This window comes from Lutjanus erythropterus, chromosome 11, assembly GCF_056507025.1.
Source record: "Lutjanus erythropterus isolate fLutEry1 chromosome 11, fLutEry1.hap2, whole genome shotgun sequence".
NCBI lineage: Eukaryota > Metazoa > Chordata > Actinopteri > Lutjaniformes > Lutjanidae > Lutjanus > Lutjanus erythropterus.
The window spans coordinates 14,854,163-14,871,301 of NC_139327.1; the positions used below are offsets into that span (position 1 = coordinate 14,854,163).

Consider the following 17,139-nt stretch of genomic DNA (forward strand, 5'->3'; position numbering starts at 1 on the left):
TAAGTGTGTACTATAAATTTGCATGATAAGCCAGAGAACATGGTGAACAGCTGTCTTGAGAAGGATTTCAACAAAATGGACTTTAATATACTTTGACCAAGAGTGGAAAAAGATGTGGAGATTGCAAGCTCAAAACCGAGCTTGACACAATGTTGAATTCATAAAAATGTTCAACAAATCCCCCCTAAAAAATTATAACTTAGATGGAAGGGTGTCACTTTTTAGACACTTTTTTTTTGTCAAGTGGTGGATTAAAAAAAAACAATTTTAAATGGTCTTCAACAAATGCAATTTCACACAATTGACTTATATATATGATAAATAACAATGTAAATATAGACATTTTAACACCCTCAGGTTAAAATATTTACGTTAAATAAATTTTCTAGTGTTTGTTTTCAGACCACTTCAGAACATATAAACATGAATTGCTCTGACTTGAAGCCTTTTGAGTTTAATTAATGTACCACTGTGAGTTCACTCAACTCATTAAGTTAAGTTTATCTGGCAAACTAATCCATCAGTTGTTGGCTGGCTATTAACATAAGATAGCTAACCTTAGCAAAACACTAGCTAACTAGCTAGGTAATCTACACTCAGCTAGTCAGTTTTCTTTTTTTCAGTTTTCTTGTCTAAATTCAAGAAACAACGAAGAGAAAGTTGACTTCGGGTATCTTTCTAAACTGTTAGTGGAGCACACAGAGCCAAAAAGGGCTGATCGTAGGGGAGGTAAATTAGCATTCTCATTTGTGAGTTAACATTTAACGGCGCAGGCTATTTTTAGAACATTTCTAACAATTTTTTTTTTAAAAAAGTGATGGGGACAAAATCGGCCATTTCAAAAAGTGATGGGGACATGTCCCCAGTGTCCCCAGTGTAAATGACACCCGTGCTTACATGACTGCGGCAGTTTCACAGTCAGTCTTTGTACGCGGAGGGGAGAACCACCTCCTCTGTCTTGACAAAGCTCTCCAAAAGGCCAACGTGCACATCTCTCTCCCTGCTGCTGCTGACTGTACAGGTGATAGGATGGCTCCTCGCAGTGGTTTAATGCCACTCGTCATCATCTGTAACACACAGCTCTCTCTGGAGTGGTACAAACAGCAGCCGGAACATTCCAGGGAGCAGCAGGGGCACGAGCTTATCTCCCAGCCCAGTGGAGCAGGTAAACGATGTCGTCATCATCCACTTGTGTTGGAGCCTGATAGGTCTAAAGAGCCCCACATGCAAATGGTCTTTTAATGCCGAGGTCAAGAATGCAGATGCTTGGTCTATATTGTTAAAACAGACATATCTGTAGTTACTGTAATTCTAAAAAAATCTGTTCTGTAGGGTCTGACCGATACTGGATTCTTGGGCCGATGCTGACAACGATATTAGACAGAAAACAAAAACAAAAACAAAAACATCTGATATCAATAAAATGGCAGATATTCAATAACTCCTCAAATGTGGAGGATATTTTACAGTTTAACAATAAAAGTTCACTGGTCACTGAAACAGTAAATTTTCATTGCTCTTTTTAAGAATTATAAATAACTATAAATAAAAACCACACAGTTGACCCCTGCAATGTCCCACCCCCTTTTGGTCTGTGCTCCAGTAACAGTTGAGCAAACTTGGTACCTCAGTCAACTTTCTCCTCTTCCTGTAAAAGCAACATGGGTCACATTATAAGTTTGTTCACCTGGGCAAAAAGCTAGCTAACTGGCTAGATCATATTAGCAAAGTGCTAGACAAGTAGCTTTAATGATTAATGTAGATTAGCTAGCTAGTTGGCTAGCATTTTGCAAACATTCTTAAACATTTAAACATATGTTGCCTTTACAGCCCGCCCAGCAACATCTTTTAACCATCTTCAAAATTTTGTTTCCTTCTCTTTTCATAGACAACTCTAAGACATATAGCACATCTAGGTACAGGAAACAGAAGAGGACAAATTTAACCAAGGTCCCAAGCTTGCACAACTGTCATTGGACCAGAGTGAAAATGGGCGGGACTTAGGAAGGTTCAATTAGAAAAAAATATCTAAACTTGAATTAAGAGACAGGATCAAATATGCATAAAATGCTTCCTATATATATTCCTATATTAAAAATAAAACAAAAAAAACAGCTGGTATTATGTTCTGTCAAAAAAAAAAAAAAGATTTCATGTCTGTGTATATCGGACAACATATGCTCTGATACTGATATAGAGCAATATAGCTGCAGCAGGCCCAATATCGGCCTATAATATCAACTGACTGATGCATCAATCTGAATCTATTGTTCTATTCATGTAATATTTTGGGATTGTTTTACATTGCTTTACATACTTTGCATATTCTGTAAAACTCTAAGGAATCTATGATCCTTTGGGGCACTACAAGCTATTCTGTGTTACCTCCAGGTGCTTTTTGGCACTTGGCACAAGGGATTACTGCTTTGCTTGCAAGGATAATTTACAGGCATAGAGGAGCTTTATGCATTTTAGATATTTCAAAAGTCAATATTACAGTTTCATTTTTTTAATAATGTGGATGTCTGAATATTACAGCGGCCCATCTACCTGAAATGCTGGTGCATAGCCTCTGGCACAGCTTAATTAACTCATCTGCGTAGTTACAGGAGGCATAATGGGAGAGAGAAATCACTCATCACCAGAACATTCTTCCTACTGATCTGACTTCAAACAGTTTCTCTATGTAGTGACAATTGTGCACATTCCCAGTAATCCTCACATATCACGATCAGTCAACAAGGTCTTTACACAACTGTCCTCACGAATCAGTGATGGGAACAGACATTTTATTTATTAAAATTCATCAGTTTGCAATTAAATAATCCTGTGTGGCTGAAATAGACTTTTATAAGATGCTAAGTTATTCCAGGCGAGATGAAAGAGCAGGTAAGACTGCAGTTTGGTGGGTGGCTAATTCCTGAAATAGGACTGTCAATTATGCATGTTTCGGCTTGGCTCTCTCCCTGCAGTCTGAGAGGTGCTTTAGCTCAGCAGAGAAGGAAAAGAAGCAGAAAGGAGAGGACACTAGAGGGAGACAATTTGTTCACATCTGCAGCCTTCTCCACCAGCCTTCCTCTGGATTCTGAATATTCGCTGTAATGGGCCCCCCTGAGCACGGCACAGATCGCTCAATCCACAGTGATCAATATGAAATCATTCACAAAATCTGAAGGATAAAATTAACATCATCTCAAGAGTGTTTGAATAATATCCATGACAAATTCATGGAAGTGATAGAAGGTATTTACTCTGAGTTCTCCTTTAGGGTTGAATTAATACACATTGGATTCTTTCACATGTGCGGTGCATGCTAAAAACACATGGTAATGATGCAAACTGGGCATAAAAACGTTAAATCCCTGCAGACCTCAAGTTTCACTGTAAAATATGTTTCGGTTTCTGAAGTATTTATGTCTCTAGACATTTAAAGATTGAAAAGATGTTTCTTGTTTCATCTACAGACTGTATGTAGGAATCTTTTGTGGAGAAAATGGGCTCGAAATGATCCAAGAACAATTTCTCCAAGGTCAAGTGAAGATTCTGAGGGTGTAAAAATGATTACTGCAACAGGAAACAGGATGCCTCTTCTCAAAACGGCATCTCATAACACTGCCAGTGAGTCTGTTGCTTCTCTCACTTTCTTTTTCCCCTCAGCTCTTTCACACACTATCAATTTTACTTCTCTCTCTCAATCCCCAAATCCTCCAGTTTTCATGCAAAAGGCTCGGTTAGTTACAAGCTTTTTTGCATGCTGAGTTTCCTCTCTATTGAGGAGCAGTTCATCTTTCAGCACTGAATATGAGCTAGAGTCGCACTGATGCCACTATATGATTTTGGAAATCTTTGCGTCTGCCATGAATCTGAAGTAAACAGTGAATTACGTTTCAGCATAGTTGAATTTGATATAAAAATGAGTCTAATCATTAATCAAAACGTCAAATCAACAGCTGTCTGCTTTACAAATGCTTCCAAGCCATCCTGGTGTTACTGTGTGATCAGCATCACTTTCAAGGAAATGTGTTCATACATAATTTGGAGTAAAAATACAACCCTTCTCTTTCCTCCTCAGCCAGTTCTGCACGCTCAACTGCTCCAACAGCAGAGCTGTCAGAGTACCTAAAGTTGCTTAAAGCGGGATAAACATTGTAGGCACTTTCATCAGGCACTAGTGGCTGCTCAGATTAAAGGAGAACACCGCTCAATTTAAAAATCTATACATGTTTCTCCTTCAGTCACTGTAAAAAAAAAAAAGATCTAGAGACCCAGATCTTAAGCCAGTGTTGGAAAAGATATTTTCTGAAATATGATATGCTGGTTCACTGTAGTGCCGATCTTAGATTTTTAAAATGCTTTGGCATCAGGTTGTTTTGGGTTCAAATCTGGTGCACAGCCCTTGATCAGATCAGATATTGTAAAACGTCACACCTAATGTAGCTCCTCTGTCACGTTCGCTTTCTATCTCTTCATGGTATAACAACAGTGAATAGAAAGGGCCATGATAACAATGTTCAAAAAGCAGAATAATTCACAACCGCATCGTGAAACCCGGGACCCCAGTGTTTTTATTTGAGCATAAAACAGAAGTTGCTCTTCATGTGTTAAATCCACTGTGATTTTTGCACACCTTGTGATGGGCTTTAAAGCCTGTTGTTCCTCAGAGCTCACAATCCGCATCAATTTATATCCTCCCTCACTCCTCTTTCTATCTCTCTGCAGCTGCATGAATGGATACGATTTTCTTACCAGCAGAAAAATTACTAAGATGTTTTACTTGAGGAAAAGTAGAAGTCCTATTATATTATGTAATTGTATAATTATATTACTCTGTTTTTATTACTAACGAACGCATGCAAGAGCATTTCAATGTTGTAGTGTGTCAATGTGGAGGCAGTGTCAGATGCCTTGTATACCACAATTATTATTGTCCATATACCATATATATATACATATTATTGCTATATTACATCTATTCCTGTGCAATAATTACAGTTATTTGTGTTCAGTAATTACATCCATACCACTGCAACTATTCTTGTGCAATAATTACACAAATTCCCATGCAAATTGCATTGTATTTATTTATTTATTTATCTTCTTATTCTACATATTCAGTTCAGTTCAATTAAATTTTATTTGTATAGCACCAAATCATAACAATAATTATCTCAGGGCATACAGAGCAGGTCTAGAGCAGGGTTTTTTCTTACCTGTTGTTGTTTTTGTTCATATGTTTTTTGTATATATTTATATATATATTTATTTTTGTACATGTCCTTTTTATTGCACTGATCAGGAGTAGTGCGCCAAATGTTATTGTATTTTATATAATGTCAATAAAGGTTTTCTATTCTATTCGGATAGTACTGGACAATCATATGAGATAATATTTAATGGTAAACTGGAGTATGAAGTACAACATTTACCTCTGAAATGTGGTGGAGTCAAAGTATAAAGTGGCATGAAATGGAAATAAAGTAAAGTACAAGTATGTCAAAACTGTACTTAATTACAGTACTTGAGTTACAGTATGTATTTTAATTGCTTTCCAACACTGTGTCTTACATTGACATTTAACCATATGCTGTAGGACACCGCCACACATTTGACAACTTTCAGAAAACGCACCACTAAAACAATCTTTAATGTATCACCAAATGTCATGGGACAGAACTATAGTGCAGAGAAGGTAGAATAAGTAACAGCGTTTCACACAAAGTGTCATTTTTCCATTTTCTTTGACACTCCTGTGCTACGAGGAATTACCACCAGTTTCTTCTATACCTTTGTTTCCGTGATACAGACAGCTGCAATGTTGAGTGTCCCCTAACTAATGACAGAGTTTTAGCTGTTAAACTGTCAAAAGTGCTGTTTTTTGAGTTTTATCTAAGCCATTGTTTCAAAAACATGCTGCCTGGCCAGATAAGAAATTCCCTCTGGTGGTGCCCTGAACAGTCGACACACAGTGGCCTATTTAAAAAAAACTTCACTGAATGCGAGTAATGAAATAAGATCACTGGTCACGTTTCAAGCGGGAATGTTTTGTTGTAAGTATTCTCATGCTAAAATGGATGAAAACTGCATTCACATAGAATTTATTGTCGGAGTTCAGTGAGCAGTAATCTGGCACGGATACAAGTGCACAATAAATGTATGATACATCATCTGAAACATCACTTGTACATGAGTTTTTTTTTCTGTTATGTTCTATTGATGTCATACTGTGCAGATAATCTATATCAAAAATATTTTCCCACAGCAAATGTCATGCATGTTCATTTATTCATTCATTCATTTCTGATCCTTCTTCTTCTTCTTCTTCGAGGTTGTGAGGGGGCAGAGGCAGCTTATCTGCTCATACCGTGTGCAGAGGGCAGGGCTGGCAGCTCATTACAGGTCATCTACATGAGAAGATCTATAATTACTCTGCCGTTTGTACGAGTACCATGCTTTATTGATCCCCATAGGAAAAGTCTTTGTTGGCTTTCATAATGAATATAAAGGTCAGACCTCGGGGTCAGCTACAGAGACTCAGTGTGTTGCTCGGGGACCTTTTCAGCAGGATTTGAACCTGCTGGAACACAGATTTTATGACTCAAGAGACTTTCACTAATAATCAGCCCACCTTAAAGCCTCAAATTGGGCACCTTTGAGCATATTTCAGAGTAAGACTTTCTGCATTTTCTGAGCCATATTTGAAAAATGTAACATGTTTTAATATAATATGTAGAATTTATTAGGTCAAGCTAATTTTATTTATAGAGCCTCGAATCATTGCAGAAGTTATCTCAGGGCACTTTTCATATAGAGCAGGTCTAGACCATCCTCTTTATAACATTTAGACCCAACAGTTCCCACCATAAGCAAGCACTTATTGGCAACTGTACATAAAGACTTGCATTGTTGCTACAATAAAAGCATCACTATATTTGTCATAGTCAAGGTTGGAAGGCCCATTAAAGGCAGAGCTAGTGACCCATAACAAAATTAAATGTATTAACTAAAAACCACTTCTTACTTGCAAAATATATAAAATACTTTGCAATGCCATCAATCAAATATTGTAGCATCGCAATTAATTTAATTATTGTAGATTTTCATGACCAAGAAAATTCACCATAACAATATTATTGCGATATATATGGAAAATCTGCAAATCAAGAAAATAGTGCTATTTGTCACCTTCATCTTTAACTTTGTTTATTGCTAATTTTGTCTCTTTTTTGGCAAATGAGTTATGCTCAAAAGTGTAGAGTGGTGCATATAAGTTTAAGAGGCACTGAATTAACATGATATCAATACTTTATTTTACAGCTATCATCAATATTGGCACATCATGACACTTCATACTACTACAAAGAACTTTCATGTTTTGTTGATTTTGGAGGCCCCTGTGGACAAAAGTGGTAGTGTTGCCACAGTAAAAACTGCAAAATATAATGTCAAAAATGACAACCTGCTTCTTTTAAGCTGGCAAACATATGACGTACTGTAACTTTACCTGGGGAAATGTAAACACAAGCTTGTTTCATCTGATTTCAAGAAGAATCCAACCTGGTGGCAGGCATTAAGAATAACAATACAGAAATAGCCGACCTTCTCATGGATGGTCTTGTTAACTTATGTAGGTCATATAGAGTGTGCATGTTTTAGCTAAATGAAACCATGCTTATTTCTTGATGTGAGCCATAACAATCAGGATAATTTAAATATTAACATGCAAAAGGGAATTGCTCCACTTTTTCTGTCTTGGTGAGGGACTATATTACAGGGCGGAAGAATAACAAATTATTGCAATTGTCAAAAAATCTTGCTGCTGCTTTGTTAGGGCTGACACTAATTAACAATATGTAAAAAATACAATTTTAGAATATTAATAATAAAAATATATGGACTTTTTTTGGTAACAGTTGTATGTATTAACTGATCCATAAGAGCTATGTGACACTTTCACCTCTAGAGGCTTATTGCGTAATTAAATGACATGGTATTCCTAGCTACCACTAAAAACCTATGCAGTGTTTTTAGACATGTCATCCAATAATTGTTGTTTGTATTGAAACATTGTTGTTTGTATTAAATTGTTGTTTAGTCAACAATGATTAACTATTGCCAACTACTCAAAACTATTTTTCAGTAAGAAGAGCTGTTGCAAAATATCTATTTTATACTTAGCTTTATATTATACACAACTTTTAGCTGGATGGAGCTTGCTTATTTCTTCATACAACACTTGTGAAGCATAGTAATCTGGATTTTTTGAATATTAACATACAAATAGGAAGTGCCCCAGTTTTTTTTTCTTGGTAAGGGACTATATTGCATGGCAGAAGAATGACCATTGATTAATACAAAAAAAAAAAAAAAAAAAAACAATTCTGCAAATGTTGACTTTTTAGTTGAATAGCAATATCTACTAATTAAGAATAACATTTCTTGAACAAGGTTATATTTTTCCTCACGTTGTGTGTTTGCACTGATTTAGAAGAGCAACAAAACATTTTCACCTCTAGTGTCTTATTGCTTAATTAAATGTCATGGTATTTGTGGCTATCATTAAAATATCTATATATATTAACTTGCAAATAGAAATTGCCGTACTTTTTGCCTCCTGGTGAGGGACTATATTGCACAGCGGAAGAATAACGAGTTAATGTGATTAATAAAAACATGCTACTGCTCTGTAAAGGTTTACTTTTGAAATAATAATATGTAAACAATACTAATTAGAAAGATCAATTCTTGGACAAAGTTTTTTTTTAAACAGTTGTAGGCTATGTGTCCGCTGATTTAGAAGAGCAATAAGACACTTTCACCTCTAGTGGCTTATTGCTTAATTAAATGACAAATCGGAGGATTGGTTTGCAGATTGCCTGAATTGACGTCAATTGGATTGGTTAGGTGACAGAGGCAGGCTCCGCCCCCTGTGGGCCAAGGTAGAGCACGCTGAGAGAGGGAGGGAGGAGGGAGCAGGGGGCTGAGCTGATCCCACGTGTGACGCTTTCATTCCCGGCTCAGTAATATTCTCATAGCGGGGCTTTGCATATCTCCTGCCCGTATCTGTGTGTGTCTGTCACTGTGACTGTAGTCCCAGCCTATAGTTTGAAATAGATATGGAAGGAGACGGGAGTCAAGCCACATCCGGAAGCCTAAATGATTCACAACATGACCCGGGGTAAGAATCTTTCTAAATTTAATCCTAAGGTACGATTTTTTTTCATGTTACAACATCTTGGAGAGGACTTCGACTGCCGTGCTGGATTCGTCCCCACAGTGTACGCACTTAAAACCGTGCACGGCTCTCTTTCCAGATGCAGTTTTAAAGACCCGAGCTTTGTAGCGAAGAGTGGCCTCCCCCTTTTCATGTAGATAGACTATAATTACGAAGCAGCGCGAATGTGTTTTCATAGTCTTCCTTTATCCTTTAAGGTCGCTTTTAGAAGTAGTTAGTCGTCAAAATGGCCGAACTGACATCTGGACTCACTTCTGTTGTGTTTTCCCCTTACAGTAAAATGTTTATCGGTGGCCTCAGCTGGCAAACCTCACCAGGTGAGACTGTTATTCTCTTTTACACCGTATTTCTTGTTGTTTTGTCGCTGTGACTGAGTGCTCGGTGTAGCTGCTGGCGGTGTATGTGCGAATGTGCACTGTGCAGTAGTGTTACTGTATGGGATATCTCACTAGTGTGTGCGCACGATGTTATTTTTGATCTCCGTCCATCTGAAGTCCTCTATTCGACCCCTATGCGCATCGCGGGGTGTTTTTGAAATGCAGTGACAACAGCATGCCCATATGTTTCTGTCAAATGACCCGACATGTTTTCTCTATTCACAGACAGCCTTAGAGACTATTTTAGTAAATTCGGAGAAATAAGAGAATGTATGGTGATGAGAGACCCCACGACAAAACGCTCAAGGTAAATACACGGCTTTTCTACTTCTCCTTGCCGGTGCATGTAGCCATATCGCTTACTTTGTCCGTGTTTAGTATTAATCCAGCGTGTATGTGTGTTTCTGTGTTCGTGTGTGTGTGTGTGTGTGTGTGCGCGCCTGCGTGTGGTTTCACAGCAAGCCAGATAAGCTTAAATGCTCACTGCTGTAAAGCTGCAGCCCAATGCAATTTGACATTGACTTTGTGACTGCACCACAATGTTGGTGTAGTGTCGTCTCACATTGTAACATAGCAAATAATGAGCAGCGGTGTGCTCAGCTGCTGTTTCAAATCTGCCACAGGACGTCCATAATGTGGATTATAAACATATTTACACAGAAATATTGGAACAATATTAAGGTCATAGGCAGAGCTGCTGCCATTAATAGATTATCCATCGATTGTTAAATTAATCACCAACTATTTTGATAATTGATGGAGTGGTTTGAGTAATTTTTTAAAGAAAAAAGTCAAAATTCTCTGATTACAGCGTCTTAAATGTGAATATTTTCTGGTTTCTTTATTCCTCTATGACAGTCTAAAGATATTTGACAAGACAAGACAAGACATTTGAGTAGATTATTTTTGTTAATACACTGCTTTACAATGTACAGTGTTAAAATACATACATACAGCACTGAAACAAAAATTACAGTACGTTTTGTCTCGTGCAAATACAAATTATAGAATAATAGTGACTGCATATCTGTAGGCAAAATATTCCTATGATTAGGGCAGCAACTAACATTTATTTTCATTGTTGATTAATCTGTCTAATCGATTAGTTGTTGTCCATAAATGTCAATGAAAATGGTGAAAAATGTCAAGCACTGTTTCCTAAAGCCCAAGGTGACGTCCTAAAATGTCTTGTTATGTCCACAAACCAAAGATATTCAGTTTACTGTCGTAGCAGAGTAAAGAAAATATTCACATTTGAGAGGCTGGAATGAGAGACTTTTTCCTTAAAAATTACTCAAACAGGTTTATCGATTATCAGAATAGTTGGCGATTAACTGAATAATCAATTCATAATTGGTTAATCATTGCAGCTCTACATTTGAGGACGTCATCTTTGACTTTGGGAAACACTGATAAATACTTTTCACCATTTTCTGAGGTTGTATTGACCGAACAGCTAATTGATTAATCGAGAAAATAATCAACAGATTAATCGATGATGAAAATAATTGTTAGTTGCAGCCCTAGTCATATGAATATTATGGATACTGTTATGCATTTTATCATGATAATCATATTTCTTTCTCATTTATAATTACAAGAAACAAAATGTAATGTAATTTTTGTTTTTGTACTGTATGTGTGCATTTTAATATTGTACATTGCACAACATTGCAATAATTGTAGCTTGTATTCAATTTTGGCTGTTATGATATCAGATTTTTACCACACAATTATCATGGCCTAAAGAATTAATGACAACGATATTATCGCAATATCTGTTTAAGATTTGAAAACCAAAAAAAGAGTGCTATCAGTCAAATGAATCTTTAACTTTGTTTATTGTGCATTTTATCTCTTTTTTGACAAAAAATTACACTCGGGAGGTGGATAGAGAGTCTGTAACTGATTTACGCATACAATGTGGTCCTGGGTTATTTACACGATTCGATCATGTATGTGTTGTTATATCAATTTTTCATTTTGTTAATATCACCATTATCGTCAATACCAGTCTATTGCAATCCCCTAATTCAATTATTATTGTGTTGTGTAACACAATACACACATTGTGTAACACATTATTGTACTTTTATTAACTTTTTTTGTAAAAAGAGGTGTTGCAAAATATCTGTATTACACTTTGCTTCACATGTATGTTTTGCACTGTATGTATGTATTTTAACATTGTTGTTGTTTTTGTCTTTTTTTTGCAGAGGATTTGGGTTTGTTACGTTTACAGATGCTGCCAGTGTAGATAAAGTCTTAGCTCAACAACACCACGAATTAGACTCAAAGACGGTGAGTTTTATTTTTTTCTTTTATTTACACTTAAATAAGTTAAGGATGCACGATAAATATCAGACACCAATAGTGCTTTCATATATTAGCTGGTTATATTGACAACTTCGACAAATTTTTTTTGACATGTCAGGACTGTTCTTTGTTTTTGTTGTCATAGTGATGTTAAATTTGGTTCAGTCAGAGGTGATAACATTAAATCACTACATCTGAGCATTTCTTACCCTCAGGTAAGCAAAAACTACAGGTTATATGAACTTCTTTCTAAAATGTAAAATAATTGGTCATCTTATTGGTATCAGCCATGTGAAGCAGGTACTTTTTGGTTATGATAAAATCCATATCGTGCATCCCTAATATAAGTGTTTATTTCTTGTTTTTGTTCTGCCCTGTCATATAACTGTGTGACGTTTTACTGCCTGAGGCCCTGTGGGGGAACACCTCTTAGGTTAACAGGCTGCGTGGATCAAGGTCATGTACTGTATATAGGCTAAATACATGATGGGCCCTTCAACACTAAGCTTAGCAATAAAACACAACTCCAGGGTGAATATTATATGTGTTCACTTTCACTTCTGTGGATGAATGGGGCCGACACGCCCCCTTCTTCGTTGCTGCGGCCACATGTGCAGCGTGCGCATATCTCATGTTCCACTGAAGGGCGTGCTGTCTCAGGCCTGCTGCTGCCTCGCTATTGTTTGACCCGGGAGATATTGCATTGTATCACGCCTGATGCACTGATACTGTAAGAGCAGAAAAATAGGTTTGAAACCACACTCCCGAAAAAATATATCGCCCTGATGTCAAAAACAGAGTTCTGTATCAACTTTATAAACAACAAAAATGTTACTCAAACTAAAAGGTTACAGTTGTGTTTTAAGTTGTTTTATAAATGTAGCTGTGTGCGATCAATGGGCATTATAAATGCATGTTAACTTTGAAAGACTTCTCTAACTTGCATGAATAAGGCAATTGATTCACAGACACAGACCTGCGCTCATTTATGAGAAACTTCTCAAACTATTGTGGATTCTGCTTGCCTTTCTGAAATTTGTCAGTAGATGAATAATTAAAGATGCTAGTCCTTTTTGAGAGATGTCTGTAGTGATGAATTAGACAGGGTTCATTTGAAATTACATGTGTCTGGGATTTCTCCTCAGTAGGTGGTAATATCCATATATGTCAGCATAGTTTTGAAACTGGAACAGTACATGTTGAAGAAACATACTGTGACTGAAGGCAAGTCTAGATACATGAATATTTTTCAGGATTTTGAGGGACAAATAGGTTGTACTTCAGGTGGCCATATATAGTCTCAAAATCTGACTAGGATGTGGCAAGTAATGTAAATTTAAGATTTGTTTTTTTATGGGAATCATATTGTTGAGCTCAAGTGTGATTGACACAGAGCTGAGAAAATGTGCTTTTTGTCAGAGAGTGGACCTTAGTTTATATTCTTTCCAGTTCCTTCAACTGAAAACTTTGTGGTAATGTTACTATTCTTATTTTTTTTATTATTATGGAGCTCTGAGCTCTGGCCAGATTCAGGACAGCTCAGTGATGGAGGCTTTACTTCTCCAAATGGGCTTACAAGTTTAGTATTTCTACTGGTCTAAAAATGAGTTATTTACCATAATAAAAAATGCACAAATTCCCTTACAAAATATTGATAACACTAAGTCAAAATGCATTATATAAATGCAACCTATCAAAACCTTCCTGTTATGTTTTTGACGTCTCAGGTGGGTCAGTGTGCCACTCAGTCCTAAACTGTGTTTCCACTGCAGGATTTCCCCAAGAACTAGGAACCTTTGGAGGAACTCGGTGCATTTCCTTCACAGGGACCGGGGTCTAAATTAAGTTTTGGGAACATTATTTTACATCCAGAAAAATCCCTGTTTCGGTGGGTAATACTTTCCAAATGTACAGGAACTTTGGGGGTGGGGTTGATTGGTTGAGTCCTTGTAGCATTGTATTTCAGCCACCATTTTTAAAAATCTGCAGCCGTAAAGTTGGTTTCGGTTTTAGTTCATTGTGCTTCGAGACATGAACATTGAGAAGAAAGCATAGAGACTGCAGACAAAGAATTCCAGGCATTAATGAGCATTTATGCTGAGGACGAAATCCGGCGGGAATTGGAAACGACAACCAAAAATTAATCATTATTATTATTATTACAAAACATTTGCATTTTCATTTGTCAGTTGGCTGAGGGGACCTTTTAGTTCCCTGAAAATTAGTTCCTGGGACTAAAAGTTCTGGGTACTTAAGGTGGAAACGCAGCTTTAATTGAGCTTTAGCTGGGCTGTAAGTGTTCCTGTGTAGATTTGATATGTTATGTTTGAGCTCTGTCAGCTCTACTATTGTGTTACTGGAATGAGGGTGATAGGACACACAGTGGTGCTTCTGTTGTGAATCATTGAATATAGTGGGAAGACACGGTTCCTGGCAGTGAAATGACCAATGAGTACGACTGATGGTATTGCAAAACCTCTGCAAACATCTGTAGAGGGGAGAGTAGGTAGAAGCAGGTTAAGGGGCTGCTTGAAGGGGTAACGATACAAACATACTTTGATGCAGAATCCAGAGTGATTTGATAACTTCAAGCTTGACATTTTGAATGAACAACTTTGTGACAGCTTGACAGCAAATATATACATACGGTAAAGGTCGGGGGGGATATGTGTGAGGGAGGGCTGCACATAAAAATGTACGTACACCTGGGAGTAGCCCTGTATGGCTCCAGCCTGTTACTGGTGCTTGATAAATGGAGCTGTTATTGGTTCAGTGCCTTGCCCGAGGGTACTTTGAGAGTAGAGACAGCAGGAAAGAGTTTAATTCCTTGTGCATTTTTAATTATTCTGTTAAGACATTGACTGGATTTAACTCGATGACCTCATACCATAGTCTCAAACTCTTCCAGCTATATCTATGTTGAATCTGACTTATTGATGGCAAAATAGTTTTCCTGACCCATAAGAAAAAGATTTTTGATTGGTAAAGTTACCAAACTTTCGCCTACAGCTTGCATGTCATTATCAAAATGTAGAATGTTGTTGCCCTATTTTCTTATGTATTATGCTGTTAAAAGACAGGGTTGTCTTGCTCCTCTGAAGCATATTAAAGGTCCAGTGTGTAAGATTTGGGGAGATTTATTATAAATGGAATATAATATTCATAAGTATTTTTTAATTTGTGTGTAATGACCTGAAAATAAGAATTGTTGTGTTTTTGTAACCTTGGAATGAGCCCTTTATATCCACACAGGGCTCCAGATAGGGCTTTTCACATTTTTCTTGAGTTTTGAGGCTGCTGTAGGTTATTTGACACGCTGGGAAGTCCTACCTAAGGACACTTGTCCTTTGAGTTGTATGCAAGGTAATGTAAAAAATACATTTTCACTTGTAAGCCACCTCTGTTTTATATCCATATAAAAAGATACAGAATGTACAGATATGACATAGACATAAACAATTGTATTATATCACACGTATTGTTGGCTATAGGTCATATTTGGGAGACTTATGTCATACTCTTCAGACTTGACAGCACCTCACCCCGAGAACTGAGCCATGACATTTTAAGTTGTGACATGCAATCGTCATTTTCTCTGAATTGTAGCCTTAGTGCCAAAGTCCTCTAAACTTGCTCCACATCTGTCCTCACCTAAGTGGCAAGTCTCTTAGGCCTTGCTGTGAAACCTTATCCTTTATTATTACATTTGTTATTATCTTATTTGTTATTAGCATTCATTAAAAATCCATATGTTTTGGGGGGTGTATTTCCTTTCCAATATATGTAAGTATTATTTTGGGGATTTTTTTTTCTGCTATTAGTAGATAGCATGCAGTAGAGAGCTGAGAGGAAATGGCGGAAGACAGAGAGAGGCCTGGCCGGACTCGATCAGGGGACGTTGTGATTACATGTTCAGCATCTTGAACCCTTAGGCCACCCGCCTGCCCCAAATAAATAGTTCTTAATGACCATTAGCATAATCGCATCAGACGCTGACTTTTGCAGTCTATATTTAAAAAGTTCTGGAGCAACATCAGATTTACATGTCCTCTCTGATGTTAATGAAACAGTTTTTCCCATCTATTTTGTCTCCATATCCCCAAACCTGAAATATACTGATGAGCCTAATAATCTTCTAATAATAGTGATAACTAATGGCTTCATCGTAATAAACAAGTGAAACCATGTTTTATTTATTATTTTTGCTGAACTTTGTAATCGTATGAGTGTTTGACAGTATAATTGACATACCAAACAAACTGTTGACACAAATGCATGCAGAAATTGATATTTTCTAGCTGTTAATGTCCTGTTGTTTATCCGTCAGCGTGCAATAGAAGATTACAAACCTAAGGCTGCTGTCTGTGTTGTTTGCCTCACTGTTAGTCATTGGTGTGTATCTGCTGTGCTATATCTTAACATCCACACTATCAAGATTGCATTGCATCTGAATCTATCATATCTCTTATAAAGTTGCTCAGCAGTAATGGGGTGAATGAAGCGATCCAGTAAATGTGGATGGTTCTTGATGTGTTTGCAGATGTTGGTTTGATACAAGCCTTCTACTTTTGCAGTGCTTGAATAAGTCCTTACCAGTGTTTTTGTCCCTAGTAACCTTGAGAGGGGTGAGTGGCTGGAGGTGCTGTGACTGCGAACAAGTTGAGTCATAGTATTTGTACAGGGAGAGTGGAAATCATACCTAATTTACATTTTTTCTCTTGTTTGTTTGTTCATCTCATGTTATTTTACAGATACAGCTGGGTGTGTGAATTAAAGTAGTGTAGCTTTGATATTTTGACACACATACATTATATAGTAACTATTAGTAAGTAATATTAATGAAAAAGCAAATGCAACATGCAGCAATCCTTACTTTGATTACGTTAAAAATGCTATATGTAACTAGCAAGTAGTAGTATGAATACTGGATTTTTTGGGCTGAAACTGATATTAGGGAGTTAAAAAAAATCAGATGTTATATTGGTCGATATTCTTTTGATATTCAGAATATAGAATCTATGCAAAAAGACATTTGTTTTTGCAGTGGTCCCAGAAATGCGATTATCATTGTGACAAAGATATGTGATGGATATTAGGTCACTGAATCAGTAAACCCTCGCTAGGATTTTAAATAGTTATTATTTCTTTTATCTTTCTATCATTTCTTCCATTTTCTACCCTCCACAATAAAAGTCGTAGAAATATACACAGCAT

General features: G+C 36.9%; 1 protein-coding gene across 11 annotated transcripts in view; it reads left to right on the plus strand.

Moving 5' to 3' along the window:
• Window positions 1-8,965: 8,965 nt before the first annotated feature.
• Window positions 8,966-17,139, plus strand: part of LOC146318764 (RNA-binding protein Musashi homolog 2) — a 351,568-nt gene continuing 343,394 nt past the window's right edge. For 10 of the 11 annotated variants that reach the window (XM_084730906.1, XM_084730905.1, XM_084730904.1 and 7 more), the window contains exons 1-4: window positions 8,966-9,175; window positions 9,509-9,549; window positions 9,835-9,916; window positions 11,826-11,910. In XM_084730906.1, the coding sequence (XP_084587032.1) occupies window positions 9,114-9,175; window positions 9,509-9,549; window positions 9,835-9,916; window positions 11,826-11,910 (270 nt within the window). In that variant the 5' untranslated portion in view covers window positions 8,966-9,113. The remainder of the gene's footprint in view (window positions 9,176-9,508; window positions 9,550-9,834; window positions 9,917-11,825; window positions 11,911-17,139) is intronic. The other variant, XM_084730910.1, reaches the window with a different exon arrangement.